General features: G+C 44.0%; 1 protein-coding gene across 1 annotated transcript; it reads right to left on the minus strand.

The window, feature by feature from the left end:
* Positions 1 to 269: 269 nt before the first annotated feature.
* On the minus strand, positions 270 to 21,708 carry piwil1 (piwi-like RNA-mediated gene silencing 1). The gene is made up of 21 exons (XM_064967094.1): positions 21,644 to 21,708; positions 20,888 to 20,972; positions 20,611 to 20,710; positions 20,305 to 20,433; positions 19,925 to 20,139; positions 19,513 to 19,634; positions 19,263 to 19,343; positions 18,962 to 19,159; positions 7,049 to 7,157; positions 6,835 to 6,961; positions 6,601 to 6,718; positions 6,412 to 6,526; positions 5,048 to 5,235; positions 4,842 to 4,914; positions 4,527 to 4,727; positions 4,312 to 4,415; positions 4,089 to 4,168; positions 3,741 to 3,906; positions 3,511 to 3,636; positions 3,274 to 3,421; positions 270 to 2,116 (listed from the first exon to the last, which is right to left on the minus strand). Exons 2-21 carry the CDS (start codon positions 20,954 to 20,956, stop codon positions 2,000 to 2,002), a joined length of 2,586 nt encoding a protein of 861 aa, XP_064823166.1. The 5' UTR covers positions 20,957 to 20,972; positions 21,644 to 21,708; the 3' UTR covers positions 270 to 1,999.
* Positions 21,709 to 22,592: the final 884 nt, after the last annotated feature.

Consider the following 22,592-nt stretch of genomic DNA (forward strand, 5'->3'; position numbering starts at 1 on the left):
ACTATTGCTAGACCAGGGATATTCAACTCTTGCCCTACGAGTTGCAGAGCCTGCTGGTTTTCTGTTATACCTGATAATTAATTGCACCCACCTGGTGTAACAGGTCTAAATCAGTCCCTGATTAAAGAGGAACAATGAAAAGAACACAGTGGAACTGGCTTTGAGGTCCAGAGTTGAGTTTGAGCATGCTAGACAGTAACGCAATAACAGTACTACAAAGTTAATCAAAGGGTAATCAAATTACACAAATCTGGATCCACAATTATTTTAATCAATTGATTTAACTGCATTTTTTTTTTTAAACAACCAAAGTTGAAACAATAATTTTTCAACCCAGGCAATAACCTTAATGTTCACTGTGATATTGAACAAAGAGGTACGGTGCGTTCGGAAAGTAAATGTTTTTCCACATTTTGTTATGTTACAGCCTTATTCTAAAATGGATTAAATACTTTTCCTCAATCTACACAAAATACCCCATGATGACAAAAGTAAAACAGGTTTAGAAATTTTTGCAAATGTATTAAAAATAACAGAAATAGCTTCTTTACATACATTTTCAGACCCTTTGCTATGAGACTCGAAATTGAGCTCAAGTGCATTGCTTCCATTGATCATTCTTCAGATGTTTCTACAACTTGATTGGAGTCCACCTGTGGTAAATTCAATTGATTGGACATGATTCGGAAAGGCACACACCGGTCTCTATAAAAAGTCCCACAGTTGACAGTGTGGAACCTTGTAGTTTGGAACCACCAAGACACTTCCTAGAGCTGGCCGGCCAAACTGAGCAATCAGGGGAGAAGGGCCTTGGTCACGGAGGTGACCAAGAACCCAACGGAGCTCTGTCAGAGTGACCAGAGTTCCTCTGTGGAGATGGGAGAACCTTCCAGAAGGACAACCCTCTCTGCAGCACTCCACCAATTAGGTCTTTATGCCAGATGGAAGCCACTCCTCAGTAAAAGGCAGCAGCCGCTTGGAGTTTGCCAAAAGACACCAAAAGGACTCTGGGACCATGAGAAATAACATTTCGGGTCTGTTGATACCAAGATGTAACTATTTGGCCTGAATGCCAAACTTCACGTCTGGAGGAAACCTGGCACCATCCCTACGGTGAAGCATGGTGGTGGCAGCATCATGCTGTGGGGATGTTTTTCAGAGGCAGGGCCTGGGAGACTAGTCAGGATTGAGGCAAAGATTAACAGAGATCCTCAATAAAAACTTGCTCCAGAGCGCTCAGGACCTCAGACTAGGGCGAAGGTTCATCTTCCAAATGGACAACAGCCCTAAGCACACAGCCAAGACAATGCAGGTGTGGCTTCGGGACAAGAACCTCTGTCTTTGAGTGGCCCAGCCAGAGCCCAGACTTGAACATCTCTGGAGACCTGAAAATAGCTATGCAGTAACGCTCCCCATCCAACCTGACAGAGCTTGAGAGGATCTGCAGAGATTGGGAGAAACTCCCCAAATACAGGTGTGCCAAGCTTGTAACGTCATACCCAAGAAGTCTTGAGGTTGTACTCGCTGCCAAAGGTGCTTCCACAAAGTACTGCGTAAAGAGTCTGAATACTTATATATTTTTGCTTGGTCATTATTAGGTATTGCGTGTAAATTGTTGAGAAAAACAGCAATTTAATCCATTTTTAGAATATGGCTGTAACGTAACAATGTGGAGAAAGTCAAGGGGTCTGAATACTTTCCAAATGCACTGTACAGCCAAAATAAAAGCTGAGGTAGCAAACTTCTCAAAACAGTCTCATACCATGTCACACAAATAAAACACTTTGCAATGACCATCTACAAATAAAACAGCATAAAACAGAAGATAATCAAATTGCTGAAGTATAAAAAAATAAAAATGGTTTCACTCTCCTGTAAATTGGGGAATATCCTAACCAATTTACCCCCTAAGTAAATTCAGTCAATTTCCTGAACAAAAATCAAACAGTTTCAAGGAAACCAAGTTTTCCAATGTGCTCTTTAGTTAGCTTGTGCTCTCTTACAGGTAGTAAAGGAAGTCATCCAGGTTCATGTTGGGCTCTCTGTGGATGCTCTGGCCCACCAGGAAGGCCAATTTGTGGGCGTATTGACAGGGTGCAGGCACTCGGATGATTCCCTGGAGATAAGCACACAGAAAACCAATGACATGCATACCCACAATATACTACTACTATCGTGTCCGAAATAAACAATACCGTAATTGCTGGACTATTAAGCACACCTGAATATAAACCGCACCCACTGAATTATAAAAAAATATGTATTTTGTACATAAATAAGCCGCACGTCTATAAACCGCAGGTGCCTACCAGTACATTGAAACAAATGAACTTTACACAGCCTTTAAACGAAGCACGGCTTGTAACAAAAATTAAAACAGTAGCCTACCAAGAAAGTCATTGGTCACTATCTTCCTGTGCACTGAAACCACTGAAGTCATCTCCTTCGGTGTCGGAGTTGAATAGCCTCATCCGATGTTGGATCGTTTTCATGGTCGCTCTCGTCACTTTCATCCGGAGGCAAATACCCCGCTGAGCTCATGCTGCCCCTTCAACACGCAGCAGTCCAGCCTTTCGAAACCCGTTGATGATAGTGGATTTTTTGACAATGCTCCACACTGTCAGGACCCACTGGCAGACTTGACCATAAGATGCTATTTGCCTGCGGCCCGTTTTAGTGAAGGATTTCTCCCCACTTATCATCCAAGCCTCCCACTGAACAAGGAGCGCCACCTTAAATGCACGATTTACACTGATGTCGAGTGGCTGCAAATACTTTGGGCCATCTGCTTTTCTTCCCTCTGAAAGCTTTTGTTGTCTTTTTGCACTGAGTCAGTTCCTCACGCTGCTGTTTCCAACGTCTTATCATCGACTCATTAAGGCCAAGCTCCATTTCCTTTTCCAACAGCCAGATCGATCGCCTTCAACTTGAAAGCTGCATCATATGCATTTCTCCGTGTCTGTGCCATGATGAGGGTGACAAAATTACTACCGTAATCAGAATGATGGGAAGTTTGAGCACGCTCGATTTACGTCACATTATGTGACAGTGCTCAGTTTTTTGGCGGCATGAATCTTGTGAAAGCTGGAAAAATCCATAAATTAGCCGCGTCATTGTATGAACCACGAGGTTCAAAGTGTGGGAATTAAGCCGCTACTTTTAGTCCGGAAATTACGGTACTCAACAATATAGCAATCAATAACCAATATGATAAAGCAGTACTCTTCAGCTAGGAATGTTTGCAATACAACTAGCTACGAGAATCCAGCCTACCTGCCAGTTGTAGTACATGTGGCAGAGTTTGTAGGTCAGTCGCTGCATGTGGTCAGGCTTCAGTCCACTGCTGTCGTACACCACATTGTAGTGGGTTGGGGAGACACTGCCCATGCGAACGGCCTGGCTGACAATGAAGAAGTCGTACCTGAAAAGGAAAGACAGACAATAAGGATACGTAGTCACACATGATTACATTTCCATGATTGAAAAATCAGTCATCGTCAGTGATCGTACCATTCTGGGCGGGTGACCTCAGTATCGATGCATGTTCCAGGGGGAGGGTTGGTCAGCTTGCCATCGATGCGGGCAAAGAACCTGGAACTGATGCGCTTCTTCACAACCACCAAGGTTAGTTTGGGTCTAGGAGGGGGTAACACAGGAAAGAACAATATCAGCAATAGAATGACTGGTGATTGAAATGGAGTCAATGCAGTGGTGAGTTTCTAGAATAGATTGTCTCGTACGCATAGTCGTGTCCCATGGTCTTGATGGACTCCATGATCTGTGGCACCTCGTAGTTGACCACACTCTGCAGCATCCCGTCTCCCACTCCGTCTCTGTACACAATGATACGTGACGGCAGGCAGTTGTTGTGCCTCAGCCACGCCTTCAGGGCACCTGGAAAAGAGCCTGCTGTCAGGACACTGGGGATCATGGTTACAAACTTCAATAGGGATAAAACCCTTTCAGCCTTAGACTTTGAAAAATCTGTCACAAACGTGACACACTAAATTGGCTCAAATGAATCATAGAAAAACACTTGGAAGTGAGCTTTTAATAGTTCCTTTTATGTAACAAGTGTTTGATTTGACTGAACATGCCTTGCAGCGCCACCTTGAGTCCGTCCATGATCTCCTGTCCACGGTTCTGCAGCACACACTTTGAGAACCACCTGGGAAATCAGAGGTATGTCCCATTAGTTTAATTGTTAACTCATTCATCATAATATCAGCTTCTGCCATCACACTCTTAGCTTGGCAAAAAAACCTGATGGGAAAGTGTCCATGCATGCCTCCTGGCCATAAGGACACATACCTGGACATGCCCTGGTTAAGACTGGCCACCAGAGCTCCAATTGATCTCTTGCCAGCAGCCGTGTCATGGTAGCAGTCAATGCCCACAATCATCAGCTGCTTCAGCTGTAAAACAGGGAGGTAAGGTGGTTATGTCTTTCAAGTGTAACGCCTTAGCATAGGCACATTCTTCCATTGAAATACATGGGATGCATATGATTTGTGCGTGTGTCTTACTGGGATCTCCACACTCCACAGCTCTCCTCCCATCTTGCAGTTAATCTGCAGGGCGATCTTGGTGGCCACGGTCATGAGGGCCTGTTGTTTGGCGAGGGTGCGAGCCACCACACACTGGCTGGGTGTAGGGCAGTCCACACACAGATACTTCTTCACACTGTCGTACTTGTCCTTTCTGTTGCTGGGCAGGACCACCACCACCTTAGGAAGGAACCCAACACAACTGACATAGATTCCTGACAAATAGCTGCAACATGTTTGTAATAACACCATGACAGTCATGTTTAGCCAGACTTTAGCTGAGTGACTACTGACCATCTGGGTTTCTTTCTTAACATTCTGCTGCAGGGCCCTGAGCAGAGACTCCTGACGGTCCTCGTACTCCACCCTGGAAGAATGCAATATTATGTCAACTCTGGGACATCAAGTCATTTCTCCGGTGAGAAAGGCTTCACTTGGTATTCCATACAACTGGGTAGTGCAGTTCTCTGTATCTTACTCTCTTGTGTGTGTGTACTCACATGATGGCCCTCTGCATTCGGATGCCCAGGGGTGTGGAGACCTTGTTGAGGGTCTGCAGGAGGGCCTGGGCCACATCATTGTTCCTGCGGGTGAAGAACATTAACCAGTTCTCCAGTGGTCGGCAACTGATCAGTGGGATGCCTCTCATTTCCTTGGACCAGTCTGCTTGCCAGGGGTTGTACTCATACTAAGAGAAAATACAAGAAATAGCAGTTACATTACATCTGCTGAAAATACCATACTTCAAACATTGAATGTTAACCTCTGACACCTATGGTGGCGCTATTTCATTTTTGGAAGAAAAACGTTCCCGTTTTAAACGAGATATTTTGTCACAAAAAGATGCTCGACTATGCATATAATTGCTACTGTTCGAAAGAAAACACTCTGACGTGTCCAGAAATACAAATATCTTCTCTGTGCGTGCCCTTTAACGTGAGCTTCAGGCAAAACCAAGATGACTTGGCATCCAGGAAATGACAAGGATTTTTGAGGCTCTGTCTTTCATGATCTCCTTATATGGCTGTGAACGCAAGAGGAATGAGTCTGCCCTTTCTGTCGTTTCCCCAAGGTGTCTGCAGCATTGTGACGTATTTGTAGGCAGATCATTGGAAGATTGACCACAAGAGACCACATTTACCACGTGTCCGCCCGGTGTCCCCGAAATTGGTGCGCAAAAGTCACCTGCCAGTATTTTTCCATGGGAGAAAGAGAGAGAAGCAAGCTTCCACGAACTGCATGTCAATGAAGAGATATGTGAAAAAACACAGGATTGATTCCAAACAACGTTTGCCATGTTTCGGTCGATATTATGTAGTTAATCCGGAAAAAGTTTCACGTTGTAGGTGACTGCATTTTCGGTTCGTTTCGGTAGCCAGGCGCAATGTAGAAAACGGAACGCTTTCAGGAAACACTGCGCATCTGGTATGTGGCTGGGAGTCTCCTCATTGAAAACATCAGAAGCTCTTCAAAGGTAAATGATTTTATTTATTTGGTTATCTGGCTTTTGTGAAAATGTTGCGTGCTACATGCTACACAAAATGCTATGCTAGCTTTGCATACTCTTACACAAATTAGTCAATTTCTATGGTTCAAAAGCATATTTTGAAAATCTGAGATGACAGTGTTGTTAAGAAAAGGCTAAGTTTGAGAGCAAACGCATTATTTAAATTTTATTTGCGATTTTCAGAAATCGTTAACGTTGCGTTATGCTAATGAGCCTGAGGCTTAGTCACAATCCCGGATCCGGGATGGGGAGTTTCAAGAGGTTAACCTGTTAAATCAGGAAAGTGCAGGAAGACGCCCCACCCCCTATTCTAATATAAACAACACTAAAACTTTGATTTTGTGTTGGATTATATACCGTTCTGGATCCCTGCACAATCCTTTCTGCAGGGAGGACCCTGCCAGTGAGGCTCAGGAGTTTGGTGTCAAAGTTGAGTCCCCAGGTATTCAGCTCTGTCTGGGCCTCCGTGTTCCTGCAATATAAAGAGATGGTCAGTATTGTAATCAATCAAAACTGGGGAATAGAAACCACAGACATTAAACTTACTGGTGGATGTTCCCAACGAAGCGGTTGAGCCGCCCCTCCCTCTGCTCTGGGGTCAGTCTGGTGTGGGTGGATAGGTCCTTCATGATGTTGAAGTCAGCACGCATCTTGTCAGTCAGGCCTTTTAAATAAGACACACAAAAGCCAAAAGTTGTGGTTTGATCACGTAATACCTGGCACGACAGTACATTTAACACTTAAAAAACATTTGCAGTGTTTTGTTATAGTCAGTGGTACCTGTGAGGTAGCAGAACTCTGGGACAAGCATGGCTGGCCCTTGGGGCGGTCCTCCAGAAGAACCAATCTTCTTCATATGGCTGATCAGAAGCACCTGGTTGCCGTCAGTGATGTCCAGACCATATTGCTGAAGAGACATTAAACCACCATTAGTTCAGTCAAGGTTCCATTAAGAGACAACTGCTCATACGCGTGTGTGTGGGACAAAACCTACTGCCTTGTAGTAGTCTTTGAAAGAAATCTCAGAGTCTCCCCTCTTGAATGTGTTGTTGGGAGTATGGTCCCACGCAATGTCATCAATCCTGTAGGTTTTGTTGTTGTACCTAAGGGAAATGATGCATTTACATTAGGATGAAGCCTAATTTTCCATTGTTAATTCATATGTCATTGTTACCCATGGCAGAATCTTAGCATGTTATCAATAGTGAAATACATGGAAGCAAAGACCATAGCCCTTTACACTCGTACTCGGGGTTGAAAAATGGCAGAGTTGGCCACTAACATGCTATACATGACGTCAGACCAACATGTTTTTGTTGTTTGCGTGAGGGAAATGCTGTAAATTGATGACTACGTATTTTGAAAGATGAGACGTTGACAATTATAATAAACACAGCTTTGATGTCATACAAGCCAGCCAAACAACTGAGTCCAAATGTGCATACATAGTGTTAATGTTTAACATCACTGTGTTTGATATAAGTTACAAGATGACATGGCTTCATACACTGGGTTTTGAACAGAATGTGCTGGTTTGTTAATTGTGAAGAAAACTCCCGAAGCACACGCACCTGAATGCACTCAGGGAACTGACCCGAAAACTGTAAAATAAATACATTTTCAATTAATAACAGAAATAGAACCTGTAACCATACTGTTCCGGAACCGTTATTTTAAAAGCATGGGAAGCAGTTAACGTTCTTTTATGTTCCAGAATTTTTTCTAGTCCCACAACAAAATGCCTATTCAAAGCCCTCATGCTGTCCCTTAGAAACTGATTCCAGTGTCTGCCTTCAAGCTGAAAATCTTTGCCTGTGTGTGTGTTTAGGCTACCTGCCCCTCCCACCTCCAAAGCATAGACTACTGTATTGACGTAACAAGCTTGATTCAGAAGATAGGGAGATAGATTTGTAATTAGCTAGAGAAGAATGGATTACTTTCCAAGGCTAGTTCAGGATACTATAGGCCTAGTTATGACGTTTCACGCAGGATTTACAAATACGTTTTTAATTCTGGTGTCACTCAGTGCACACACAAGCTTGTTAGCTAGCAAGGTCAAGCGTGTTAGCGCACTAGCTCAAAGGACGCTCAAAGTTCCCCCACTCACAGGTATAATTCCTAATATAATATCATGTCATAAGATGCCTAGCGAGTCAAGCGTCCTCCTCAACCCGCTCTCTACCTACCCGCAAAATTTGCCATCTTGCACCAGGCTACACTTGTCTGTTCATCACACATGTAAACAGCTAGCTTGCATTCTTAATCTGTACGGATTGAAGTAATTTAAGGAACTGTAAATGTAAAAAATTATTCAACGGTGAAACATATATATATAAAGGAACGCTATAAATTCAAGGCCCTGTGCAACTGGGTCCTGGACTTCATGATGGGCAGCTGCCAGGTGGTGAAGGTAGGCAACAACATCTCCACTACTCTTTAACATAATGGCCCCACAAGGGTACATGCTCAGCCCTGTACTCCCTGTTCACCCATGACTGCGTGGCCACGCAAGCCTCCAATTCAATCATGGAGTTTGCAGACGACAGTGGTAGGTAGGCCTGACTACCAACAACGATGAGAAAGGCTACAGGGCCTTGGCGGAGTGGTGCCAGGAAAATAACATCTCCCTCAACAAAAAGAAGGAGCTGATTGTGGATGGGAGCACGTCCTGACCCCCGTCCATTCTTCTGCGTACACATCACTGACAATCTGAAGAAATTCAGATTGGCCCTTAACATACGAACACCACTTGGGTTAAGTGCGCGCTGCAAAATAAATGTACACATACATGTTATTCAATCATTGCACGTCAACGAACATCTGCGTAGCCAGGCGTTAAAATAGAACTTGGTTCTATTTGTGAAGCTTAACGCGCAGGAAGTCCCGGCTCTCCAATCTCCTCATCGGTTTTTAGGAGCATATACCCACGGATGATTGAACGATTAACCTGTTGAAACTCTGGGGGCGCTATATCATTTTTGGATAAAAAGACGTGCCAGTTTTAAGCGCAATATTTTGTCACAAAAAGATGCTCGACTATGCATATAATTGGTAGCTTTGGAAAGAAAACACTCTGACGTGTCCAGAACTGCAAAGATATTCTCTGTGCGTGCCTTAGAACGTGAGCTACAGGCAAAACCAAGATGAGACGGCATCCAGGAAATGAGCAGGATTTTTGAGGCTCCGTTTTCCATTGTCTCCTTATATGGCTGTGAATGCGAGAGTAGTGAGTCTGCCCTTTCTGTCGTTTCCCCAAGGTGTCTGCAGCATTGTGACGTATTTGTAGGCATATCATTGGAAGATTGACCATAAGAGACCACATTTACCAGGTGTCCGCCCGGTGTCCTGCGGCGAAATTGGTGCGCAAAACTCAGCTGCAAGTATTTTTCCATGGAATTTAGAGAAGAAAGCAGGCATCCACGAACGATATATCAATGAAGAGATATGTGAAAAAACACCTTGAGGATTGATTCCAAACAACGTTTGCCATGTTTCGGTCGATATTATGGAGTTAATTCGGAAAAAGTTTGACGTTGTAGGTGACTGAATTTTCGGTTCGTTTCGGTAGCCAAATGTGATGTACAAAACGGAGCGATTTCTCCTACACTAAGACGCTTTCAGGAAAAACTGCACATTTGCTGTGTAACTGAGAGTCTCCTCATTGAAAACATCCGAAGCTCTTCAAAGGTAAATTATTTTATTTATTTGGTTATCTGGTTTTTGTGAAAATGTTGCGTGCTAAATGCTACTCAAAATGCTAAGCTAGCTTAGCATACTCTTACACAAATTAGTGAATTGCTATGGTTCAAAAGCATATTTTGAAAATCTGAGATGACAGTGTTGTTAAGAAAAGGCTAAGCTTGAGAGTAGGCACATTATTTTCATTTTATTTGCGATTTTCAGAAATCGTTAACGTTGCGTTATGCTAATGAGCCTGAGGCTTTAGTCACGATCCCGGATCCGGGATGGGGAGTTAAGAGGTTAACTGAGGTCCACACTCCAGTCCAGATGGTGGTAGTAATGCACCTTAAAGTTGGTTGCCAACTGTCATAAAGTTCAAAGAGTGGAGGAGAGATTACTAGAAACTAACTCGCTTTACCCTTTTATCTGTGGATTAATTGTCAGAGTAGAGGACCTTGTGCATTTCAGGTAAAATAACAACCCAGCAAGCAACAGCAAGCTAGCGAACTAAAGTGTCTTGATTGTTTAATGCTTTTCGACCTGTCCCCAAATTAATATGGTTGGTTCAGTTAGTTTTGATATTTCAACCTGCGTGTCCTGATCGCATCTCGTATGGATGGACAAAAATCAACATCACCGGGGGCACACTGCCAGCCCTCCAGGACATCTACAGCACCCATTTATCTACATTTTGTTATGTTATAGCCTTATTCTAAAATGTATAAAATAATTGTTGTTTTCTCTCAATCTACATGCAATACCCCATAAAGACAAAGCAAAAACAGAAGTTCACATTAACTTGTTTTTCAACCACTCCACAAATGTTTTGTTAACAAACTATAGTTTTGGCAAGTCAGTTAGGACATCTACTTTGTGCATAAATAACACAAGTAATTTTTCCCAACAATTGTTTACAGACAGATTATTTCACTTATTCACTGCATCACAATTCCAGTGGGTCAACAGTTTACATACACAAAGTTGACTGTGCCTTTAAACAGCTTGGAAAATTCCAGAAAATTATGTCATGGCTTTAGAAGCTTCTGATAGGCTAATTGACATCATTTGAGTCAATTGGAGGTGTACCTGTGGATGTATTTCAAAGCCTACCTTCAAACTCAGTGCCTCTTTGCTTGACATCATGGGAAAATCAAAGTAAATCAGCCAAGACCTCAGAAAAGTCTCTCCCAGAGTTGAACATACTTTGCAAATCAAAACAATTGTAGACCTCCACAAGTCTGGTTCATCCTTGGGAGCAATTTCCAAACGCCTGAAGGTACCACGTTCATCTGTACAAACAATAGTACGCAAGTATAAACACCATGGGACCACGCAGCCATCATACCGCTCAGGAAGGAGAGGCATTCTCCATTAAAAAAGCCAGACTACGGTTTGCAACTGCAAATGGGGACAAAGATCGTACTTTTTGGAGAAATGTCCTCCTGGTCTGATGAAACAAAAATGAAACAAAAATAGAACGGTTTGGCCATAATGACCATCGTTATGTTTGGAGGAAAAAGGGGAAGGCTTGCAAGCCAAAGAACACCATCCCAACCGTGAAAAACGGGGAAGGCAGGATCATGTTGTGGGGGTGGGGACTGGTGCACGTCACAAAATAGATGGCACCATGAGGTAGGAAAATTATGTGGATATATCGAAGCAACATTTCAAGACATTAGTCAGGAGGTTAACTTCTTGAGTGTAGGGGGCAGGATTTTCGTACGCATTTGAAACTGCCTATTTCTCAGGCCCAGAAACTAGAATATGCATATAATAGTCAGATTAGGATAGAAAACTCTAAAGTTTCCAAAACTGTCAAAATAGAAAAAAATATTAATTTTCCTATGGCTTCCTCAAGGTGTCAACAGTCTTTAGACATAGTTTCAGGCTTTTATTTTGAAAAAATGAGCGAGAAAGATAACATCACGTGAGTGGATAGCTAGGTGTTCGCAGAGTTTTGCTTGCGCAACAGAGTGGGGCAGCCATCGTCTCTCCCTCTTCTATTGAAAAAGCGACATTCCCAGTTGGTATATTATCGATTATATATTTTAAAAACAACCTGAGGATTGATTATAAACCGCTCGAGCCTGTGGATTTCTGAACATGACGCGCCAAACAAATGGAGGTATTTTGGATATTAAAATAATCTTTATGGAACAAAAGGAACATTTATTGTGTAACAGAGTTTTGTGAGTGCAAACATCCGAAGATCATCTAAGGTAAGCGATTTAATCTATTGATTTTCTGACTTTCGTGGCCAATCTACTTGGCGGCTAGTGTTTGTAATATTTTGTCTACTGAGAGAGATGTTCTTACAAACGCTTGTTATGCTTTCGCCGAAAAGCTGTATTGAAATCTGACACGCCAGGTGGATTAACAACAAGCTACGCTGTGTTTTGCTATATTGCACTTGTGATTTCATGAAAATTAAATATTTTTAGTAATTTAATTTGAAGCGCTGCAATTCAGCGGGTGTTGATGAAAATTATCACACTAAAGGGATGGGTGCATCAAGAAGTTAAAGCTTGGTCGCAAATGGGTCTTTCAAATGGACAATGAGCCCAAGCATACTTCCAAAGTTGTGGCAAAATGCCCTAAGGACAACAAAGTCAAGGTATTGGAGTGGCCCTCACAAAGCACTGAACTCAATCCCATAGAAAATTTGTGGGTAGAACAGAATAAGCTTGTGCGAGCAAGGAGGCCTACAAACCTAACTCAGTTACACCAGCTCTGTCAGGAGGAATGGGCCAAAATTCCGACTTCAACTGTACATAAGTATTTAGACCCTTTGCACCCGACTCAACTGAGCTCGGGTGCATCGTGTTTCCATTGATCATCCTTGATATGTTTCTACAACTTAATTTGAGTCTTTCTGTGGTAAATTAAATTGACATGATTTGGAAAGGCACACACTTGTCTATAGAAGGTCCCACAGTTGACAGTGCATGTCAGAGTAAAAACGAATTAATGAGGTCTAAGGAATTGTCTATAGAGCTCTGAGACAGGATTGTGTCGAGTCACAGATTTGAGGAAGGGTACAAAAAAACGTCAGCAACATTGAAGGTCCCCAAGAACACAAGGGCCTCCATCATTCAGGGGTGGCGGGTAGCCTAGTGGTTAGAGCGTTGCGCCATTAACCGAAAGGTTGTTAGATCGTGTCCCCAAGCTGACAAGGTAAAAATCTGTCATTCTGCCCCTGAACAAGGCAGTTAACCCACTGTTCCTAGGTTGTCATTTTAAATACAAATATGTTCTTAACTGACATGCTTAGTTAAATAAAGGTTAAATAAATAAAATAAAAAAATGCTTAAATGGAATAAGTTTAGAACCTCCAAGACTATTCCTAGAGCTGGCTGCACTCCACCAATCAGGCATTTATGGTAGAGTGGCCAGACGGAATCAACTCCTCAGTAAAAGGCATATGACAGCCCACTTGGAGTTTGCCAAAAGGCACCTAAACGGGATTTAGACCATGAGAAACACAATTTTCTGGTCTGATGAAACCAAGATTGAACTCACGTCTGGAGGAAACCAGCCACCGCTCATCACCTAGCCAATACCATCCCTACGGTGAAGCATCGGTGGTGGCAGCATCATGCTGTGGGGATGTTTTTCCAGCAGCAGGGACCAGGAGACTAATCAAGATCGAGGGAAAGATGAACGGAAAAAAGTACAGAGAAACCCTTGATGAAAACCTGTTCCAGGGCATTCAGGATCTCAGACTGGAGCAAAGGTTTACCTTCCAACAGGACAACGACACTAAGCACATAGCCAATGCAGGGCCTCCATCATTCAGGGGTGGCGGGTAGCGGTTCCGGTTGGAGCGAGCGGTCGCATCTACACTTCGGTCCGCAGGTAGTATAACTTTTCATTACATTTCGTTATAGTACAACGGTTTGATTTGTCTAATCTTAGCAATTTCTTCTTAGCCAGCTACATAGCCGTCTTTGTATTAACGACAATTGCATAATTATCGTATTTCGTCGTCCTAACGTATCTGCCCAGCAGCTAGCTAAGCAGCTAGCTAACATCCACTGTCCACTAGCACTGTAGAAACTATTACACTCAACTGAACGACTCGATTAGCGTAGTGTCAGCTAGCTACATAGTTGTCTTCGTATCCAAGATAATTGTGCAGTTTAGAGTGTGTAGACTTAGAGTGATTATCTTAATTTACCGAGGTTAGCTAGCCAGCTATTTGTCGTCCTTAACGTAGGAAATGCTGCTAGCTAGCTAGCCAACAGCTAGCCAACCTCTACCGAATTGAACTCTAACTACCCGGTCAACATTCCGCGTCGCTCCACAGGTAGTATCACATTTTCATTTCACTTCATTACAGTACAACGGTTTGATTTGTTTGATCGTAGCTAGCCAGCTACATAGCCGTCTTTGTATCTAAGACAATTGTGTAGTCTAGAGCGATTTTCTAGGTTAGCTGGCCAGCCATTGTCGTTCTTCTAACGTAGCTAGCCAGCTAGCCCCCGATTAGCAGCACTGTAGTAACTATTACAGTACAACGGTTTGTTTTGTTTGATCGTAGCTAGCTAGCTACATAGCCGTCTTTGTATCCAAGACAATTGTGTAGCCTAGAGCGATTTTCTAGGTTAGCTGGCCAGCTATTGTCGTTCTTCTAACGTAGCTAGCCAGCTAGCCCCCGAATAGCAGCACTGTAGTAACTATCACAGTACAACGGTTTGTTTTGTTTGATCGTAGCTAGCTAGCTACATAGCCGTCTTTGTATCTAAGACAATTGTGTAGCCTAGAGCGATTTTCTAGGTTAGCCAGCCAGCTATTGTCGTTCTTTTAAAGTAACGGAACGCAATCAACCTTGCTAGCTAGCCAGCTAGCCCCCGAATAGCAGCACTGTAGAAACTATTTCGACGGACGACTTGATTAGTGTAGTGTCAACATCGCAGCCACTACCAGCTAGCCTACTCCAGCAGTACTGTATCATTTCAATCATTTTAGTCAATAAGATTCTTGCTACGTAAGCTTAACTTTCTGAACATTCGAGACGTGTAGTCCACTTGTCATTCCAATCTCCTTTGCATTAGCGTAGCCTCTTCTGTACCCTGTTAACTATGTGTCTATCTATCCCTGTTCTCTCCTCTCTGCACAGACCATACAAACGCTCCATTGGCCGCAGCCACCCTAATCTGGTGGTCCCAGCGCGCACGACCCACGTGGAGTTCCTGGTCTCCGGTAGCCTCTGGAACTGCCGATCTGCGGCCAACAAGGCAGAGTTCATCTCAGCCTATGCCTCCCTCCAGTCCCTCGACTTCCTGGCACTGACGGAAACATGGATCACCACAGATAACACTGCTACTCCTACTGCTCTCTCTTCGTCCGCCCACGTGTTCTCGCACACCCCGAGAGCTTCTGGTCAGCGGGGTGGTGGCACCGGGATCCTCATCTCTCCTAAGTGGTCATTCTCTCTCTCTCCCCTTACCCATCTATCTATCGCCTCCTTTGAATTCCATGCTGTCACAGTTACCAGCCCTTTCAAGCTTAACATTCTTATCATTTATCGCCCTCCAGGTTCCCTCGGAGAGTTCATCAATGAGCTTGATGCCTTGATAAGCTCCTTTCCTGAGGACGGCTCACCTCTCACAGTCCTGGGCGACTTTAACCTCCCCACGTCTACCTTTGACTCATTCCTCTCTGCCTCCTTCTTTCCACTCCTCTCCCTTTTGACCTCACCCTCTCATACTCACAAGGCAGGCAATACGCTCGACCTCATCTTTACTGGATGCTGTTCTTCCACTAACCTCACTGCAACTCCCCTCCAAGTCTCCGACCACTACCTTGTATCCTTTTCCCTCTCGCTCTCATCCAACACTTCCCACACTGCCCCTACTCGGATGGTATCGCGCCGTCCCAACCTTCGCTCTCTCTCCCCCGCTACTCTTTCCTCTTCCATCCTATCATCTCTTCCCTCTGCTCATACCTTCTCCAACCTTTCTCCTGACTCTGCCTCCTCAACCCTCCTCTCTTCCCTTTCTGCATCCTTTGACTCTCTATGTCCCCTATCCTCCAGGCCGGCTCGGTCCTCCCCTCCCGCTCCGTGGCTCGATGACTCATTGCGAGCTCACAGAACAGAGCTCCGGGCAGCCGAGCGGAAATGGAGGAAAACTCGCCTCCCTGCGGACCTGGCATCCTTTCACTCCCTCCTCTCTACATTTTCCTCCTCTGTCTCTGCTGCTAAAGCCACTTTCTACCACTCTAAATTCCAAGCATCTGCCTCTAACCCTAGGAAGCTCTTTGCCACCTTCTCCTCCCTCCTGAATCCTCCTCCCCCCCCCCCTCCTCCTCTCTGCAGATGACTTCGTCAACCATTTTGAAAAGAAGGTCGACGAATCCGATCCTCGTTTGCTAAGTCAAACGACACCGCTGGTTCTGCTCACACTGCCCTACCCTGTGCTCTGACCTCTTTCTCCCCTCTTCTCCAGATGAAATCTCGCTTCTTGTGACGGCCGGCCGCCCAACAATAAACCCTATCCCCTCCTCTCTCCTCCAGACCATTTCCGGGGACCTTCTCCCTTACCTCACCTCGCTCATCAACTCATCCCTGACCGCTGGCTACGTCCCTTCCGTCTTCAAGAGAGCGAGAGTTGCACCCCTTCTGAAAAAACCTACACTCGATCCCTCCGATGTCAACAACTACAGACCAGTATCCCTTCTTTCTTTTCTCTCCAAAACTCTTGAACGTGCCGTCCTTGGCCAGCTCTCCCGCTATCTCTCTCAGAATGACCTTCTTGATCCAAATCAGTCAGGTTTCAAGACTAGTCATTCAACTGAGACTGCTCTTCTCTGCATCACGGAGGCGCTCCGCACTGCTAAAGCTAACTCTCTCTCCTCTGCTCTCATCCTTCTAGACCTATCGGCTGCCTTCGATACTGTGAACCATCAGATCCTCCTCTCCACCCTCTCCGAGTTGGGCATCTCCGGCGCGGCCCACGCTTGGATTGCGTCCTACCTGACAGGTCGCTCCTACCAGGTGGCGTGGCGAGAATCTGTCTCCTCGCCACGCGCTCTCACCACTGGTGTCCCCCAGGGCTCTGTTCTAGGCCCTCTCCTATTCTCGCTATACACCAAGTCACTTGGCTCTGTCATTCACATGGTCTCTCCTATCATTGCTATGCAGACGACACACAATTAATCTTCTCCTTTCCCCTTCTGATGACCAGGTGGCGAATCGCATCTCTGCATGTCTGGCAGACATATCAGTGTGGATGACGGATCACCACCTCAAGCTGAACCTCGGCAAGACGGAGCTGCTCTTCCTCCCGGGGAAGGACTGCCCGTTCCATGATCTCGCCATCACGGTTGACAACTCCATTGTGTCCTCCTCCCAGAGCGCTAAGAACCTTGGCGTGATCCTGGACAACACCCTGTCGTTCTCAACCAACATCATGGCGGTGGCCCGTTCCTGTAGGTTCATGCTCTACAACATCCGCAGAGTAGACCCTGCCTCACACAGGAAGCGGCGCAGGTCCTAATCCAGGCACTTGTCATCTCCCGTCTGGATTACTGCAACTCGCTGTTGGCTGGGCTCCCTGCCTGTGCCATTAAACCCCTACAACTCATCAGAACGCCGCAGCCCGTCTGGTGTTCAAACCCCGCTCCTCCGCTCTCTCCACTGGCTTCCAGTTGAAGCTCGCATCCGCTACAAGACCATGGTGCTTGCCTACGGAGCTGTGAGGGGAACGGCACCCAGTACCTCCAGGCTCTGATCAGGCCCTACACCCAAAAGGGCACTGCGTTCATCCACCTCTGGCCTGCTCGCCTCCCTACCATTGAGGAAGTACAGTTCCTCAGCCCAGTCAAAACTGGCTGCTCTGGCCCCCAATGGTGGAACAAACTCCCTCACGACGCCAGGACTTCAATCACCACCTTCCGGAGACACCTGAAACCCCACCTCTTCAAGGAATACCTAGGATAGGATAAGTAATCCCTCTCACCCCCCCCCTTAATGATTTAGATGCACTATTGTAAAGTGGCTGTTCCACTGGATGTCAGAAGGTGAATTCACCAATTTGTAAGTCGCTCTGGATAAGAGCGTCTGCTAAATGACTTAAATGTAATGATGTTAAATGAGTGGCTTCGGAATAAGTCTGAATGTCATTGAGTGGCCAAGCTAGAGGCCGGATTTGAACCTGATCTAACATCTCTGGAGAGACCTGAAAATAGCTGTGCAGTGACGCTCTCCATTCAACCTGACAGCGTGTGAGAGGATCTGGAGAGAAGAATGGAACAAACTCCCCAAATACAGGTGTGCCGAGCTTGTAGCGCCCTACCCAAAAAGACTCAATGCTGTAATTGCTGCCAAAGGTGCTTCAACAAAGTACTGAGTAAAGGGTCTGAACACTTTGCCTTGCGAAAGCTTTGCTAGTAATGTTGTCAATAGAACAAGCTTTCAAATCATGCCCACCTGACCTAGATTGCAATTTATAATGCACTGTTTTTGGATTGCGTAAACAGTAACTGTGTGATGGTGGGGATGCAGAGTTGTGTTCCAAAGTAAACTACAAATGCGAATGCTCCAGTTCGTCAACGGCACAGTTATGAGAGTTCAAAAATGTACATTATTGTTGAATGTAGACAACATCTCCACTACCCTGCTCTTTAACACAAAGGCCCCACAAGGGTACATGCTCAGCACCCTCCTGTACTCCCTGTTCACCAATGACTTTTAAGTCCTAAAAGTGCATTGAAACTGCTTATAAACTGTACACACTTTGGAAAGGTGTGGCTATTTGGAGACACCAGTTAGTCCTCTCACTCGAACCCTTGCAATTTGTTGGTCATATGTCACACCTACTCCACATTTTCCAGGAAGTCTTATGTTACTGAATGTATCCAGAGTATTTTCAGATTGTTATCAACAAATGTGAAAAGTACAGAAATGGTCAAATCAACAGTGTAATGTTTGGATTTAGTCTTGTCAGTTGAACTGTTGTGTACTCACCTTCGGTCTAATAATTTTCCCATTATCTATAAACTGTTCCCTTTCAATTGGTACCATGGCTATGCATATGTTATCCATATTTATTCTGTAAGAAAAATTTCAATTTAGCCCTATCCATATAGGCCAATTCCCAGAAGTGTAAAAAGGGATAACACTTTTCAAGCACTTGTTCCCTATGCCAAGATTCACAGATTTAGGATTTCATCCAATTAGACTCCTGTAGTTCAGTATTGAAGGCACTATAGTAATGGGTCTTACTTGGTGAGGACGATGAGTCCTACCAGCTCCTTGGTGCAGGCCTCTGGGAAGCGCTGATCTCCACTCTGCTGCCTGAGACCCATCATGAAGCTGAGCACCGTCTCACTGCGCAGCACCTTGTGGCTCACGTCCGTGCACAGCATGATGCTGGACTCGTACTGGAGGATGGTGGAAGTAAAGCCGGGCCAGATGGTCAGCCTGAAGAACACACACAGCGAAAAACAACAAAAGACATCATATTACTTAATTCTGGTTCTCTAGTCTCCATAGATTCCACTGTTGAGGCTAGTGAAATACAGACCTGTGCTGTGGGATATTGAGTGGGTCTGTTGGGTTGTAGTAATGGCGTCCAATCTGCTGCATGTTCAGCATCCTCAGTACTCTGAAAACAAGAACAGACAACTGTTAGGCAATGATGGAGTAGAGCCACGGCTAGGGTTTTCATGTTAACATGTCACTGTCCCCTATTTTATAGACATGGAATATTATTTTCAGAGTTTTGAAACTCAAAGCTGTGAACACAACAATGACCCTTCAGTAGGTGTTCTGACCTTCTGAAGATGATGTTGTAGAACTGCAGGCACACTGGAGAAGTGGGGGGCAGCTCATTGGTCAGAGTAACAGTGATCTGGACTTTCTCACCCATTCTGGTCTCACTGTACAGCACAGTCTCCTATAAACAAAAAATGTGTATCTAAAGACCCAGAAGATTTAGAATAATGTATTAATTTAAGTCTAAAAAGCACCTAGGTGCCAAACAGCCTTTGTTTTTTGACAGAAACTTAAAGCTGCAATATGCAACTTTTTGGGCGCCCCCAACCAAATTCACACAGAAAGTTTGAGTCTTAGTTTTGTACAATATAATATATAATATAATAAATCCCATGTTACATAAGAAGTTAGTACTAAATTACATAACTATATAAAGCCACCAGAGGAATAGTGCCCTCCAGTGTACTGTACCGTGTTGTGCAGTTTGTGAGGCAGGAAGAGGAGGGCTCCATCAAAGGTGCGAGCTTTGCCTAGTGTCTCCTCATGCTGATACATGAGGGCAGAACGTAGGCGCCGTGACTCCATGACAGGCTTGAAGTCCACATGGTACTGGTACAGCACCCACTGAGGGCGGGACAGGATCTTGAAGAAGTTGGATTTCAGCTCAATGGGAGAGCCAGAGAAACCTGAGGAAATATCAAAGGTTACCGTTAAACCTGACTGCAGCCAGGGCAATTTGAATTTTGAAATCTTTACTAAATGATTTAGCTCAGTAACACTTTGGGGTTTTTAAATAAAGATGTATCATGGCAAATCCTGTCAAACCATGTAGTCATAAGCCATTTACACACCAGACTTGGACTCTCTCACATGCTCCATGGCCTGCCTGGTGTTGATTCCTGCATCATGAAAGTCACGACGCCGTCCACCTCTCTCTCCGATCTTCACCTGCTGAAACCCTGCAGATATCTGAATAACGGCTGTGAAAAAAACACAAATTATTTAAGTCAGCCCTCTATAGTTCATTGCAAATGTATGCACAGCATTTTTTCATTTTCATTAAATTCAACTATCCATAGTCAATTGTTTTGGGACTTAATGTCATATTGGGACTTAATGTCATATTTGATTAGATCCAGAGGGAAAGCGCACTGCACCTTCAGAGGACACAGCCCCTGGGGCAGTTCTCTGTCTTCCTCGACCCACAAGCTCGCCCTCAGAGGGGGGAGCTTCTCGTGCCGTCTCCTGAAAGGGTGTCTGCGGGTAAGATCAGACTCATATCAGATAAGACAACTGTAATTTCTTACATTAGATTAACAAACACCTTAAGATTCAAGTACATTAATTGTTTCGTCAAAACGAAAGTGTTAAAATGGACTACTCCAGGCCCTAGTTAACAGATAGCATATTAACTAGTTGCTCATGCAGACTAACCACGCCAGGTGCCGCGGTCTCTTGACCGCGCGCTCGGCCCCTTGATCGTGCTCGTGCACGGCCAGTCATTTTCAGTTTCTAAAACCTGGAGAAGACAGTGTTATTGCAAAGTATTTACCCAATTACTAAAATATTTTGTTAACTATGTTGCTTGTAAGATAGCTGGTTTAGGTCGCTAATAGTGTCAACCAAGTTTAAGCACATACAAATACTTGCAACACAAGTACTTTACTTGCCAAAGCCTCGCTAGGCCAACAAAAATAGGACCTGCAGCCAACTATTAGAATGATTTCAACCACAAATAGTGAAAAGAGAAATTGGTTGACAAAGTTAAAAGCAGGCGCTGGGAAGTGGCTGGCTAACTACTTCCACAATGAAGTAAAAAAATGCATGGCAGGCACATGGCCCCTTAAAGCTAGTTTAGCTAGCTAGCTTTGGAGTGACAGCTAACTATCTTTGCACATTAACTTGACGGAGAAAAAAAACATTCCATTGCAACTTATTTTCAACAAGCTAACAGGATAAGTTTTCGTGATGTCTAAAAAAGCCCAGCAAGAATGTTGTTTAGCTAGCCAGCCAACATGTTCTAACTAACGTTAGCGCGCTAACATTAGTTGACAGCATTTAACGTACAAAATTCAATTCATGTAAATTAACAGATTCCATTCTTCACATGAAGTTCATGTATACACTTAATGTCTATCCGAATCTTTTGTGATTTATGTAAATATGATATCAATATTTCTACCTACTTACAAACTCAACCTAGTCAAAGAACGAATCAGCAGCAACAATTAAACTTTTGTCTTGCTTGAACGCAGTATGTGTAGGTCTTCTCACTTCAAAGTATTACTACGCTCGTCAAATTTGCGAATGAAATGAACAACAGTTCAACGCGAAACATCTTATTTTAATACATATTTTACTAATTGGATGAAATGTGTTTGTTTTTAAGAAAAAAAATGGATCCAAAAATTCTAACTATACATATGTTCAAAACGGAGGAGAGAAAGATATCTATTTTTGGAATGGAAAGATAATAAGCGGAGTGATCTTCATGACCTTGAACGTTTTCAGTATACCTCTCGCACCTGCCAGCTGCAATCTTACAAATATCCACCAGATGGAGATAAAGTACAGGCCTGGCAGCTACACAAACCGACATAAACCCATGTCTATACATCGGCCTAGGAGACGACCTGATTATAATCTAGACATAATTTTATAATTTCTAGAAAATAAACTCTTATCTTGTTGACATCATAAAACACATTTTTGTCATAATAATACACATGATGGTGTCATTCAAAAGCCCAAGGAACACATATCATCTTAAATTATATCAGGCCTACTCACTACTCATGCCCTATAATTAATAACGTAAGAATTGTCTTGTGTTTGGATGTGTTGTGCTATTCAAAATTAAGTATCCAACATAGTCCAATAATCTGGAATTATAATTTTTTCCATAGCTAATGCCTAATTTATTTATCCGAATCTAGCCTTAAACTCAGAGATGTGTTTTGATACTGTCAGAGATTATACTTGGTAGAAGTCCCCCTACTGTGCCACTTTGGTCTGTTTCATCACCATGATTTGTTTTGATGTTGACTAGATCAATGGGAAATGCCTGTTTCGGGGGGAGCACATTGCTCAACATGGATTCTGGATGGACATGTATCTAATTTCCTCTGGATGTTCAAAG

Source organism: Oncorhynchus masou, chromosome 1, assembly GCF_036934945.1.
Source record: "Oncorhynchus masou masou isolate Uvic2021 chromosome 1, UVic_Omas_1.1, whole genome shotgun sequence".
Classification (NCBI taxonomy): domain Eukaryota; kingdom Metazoa; phylum Chordata; class Actinopteri; order Salmoniformes; family Salmonidae; genus Oncorhynchus; species Oncorhynchus masou.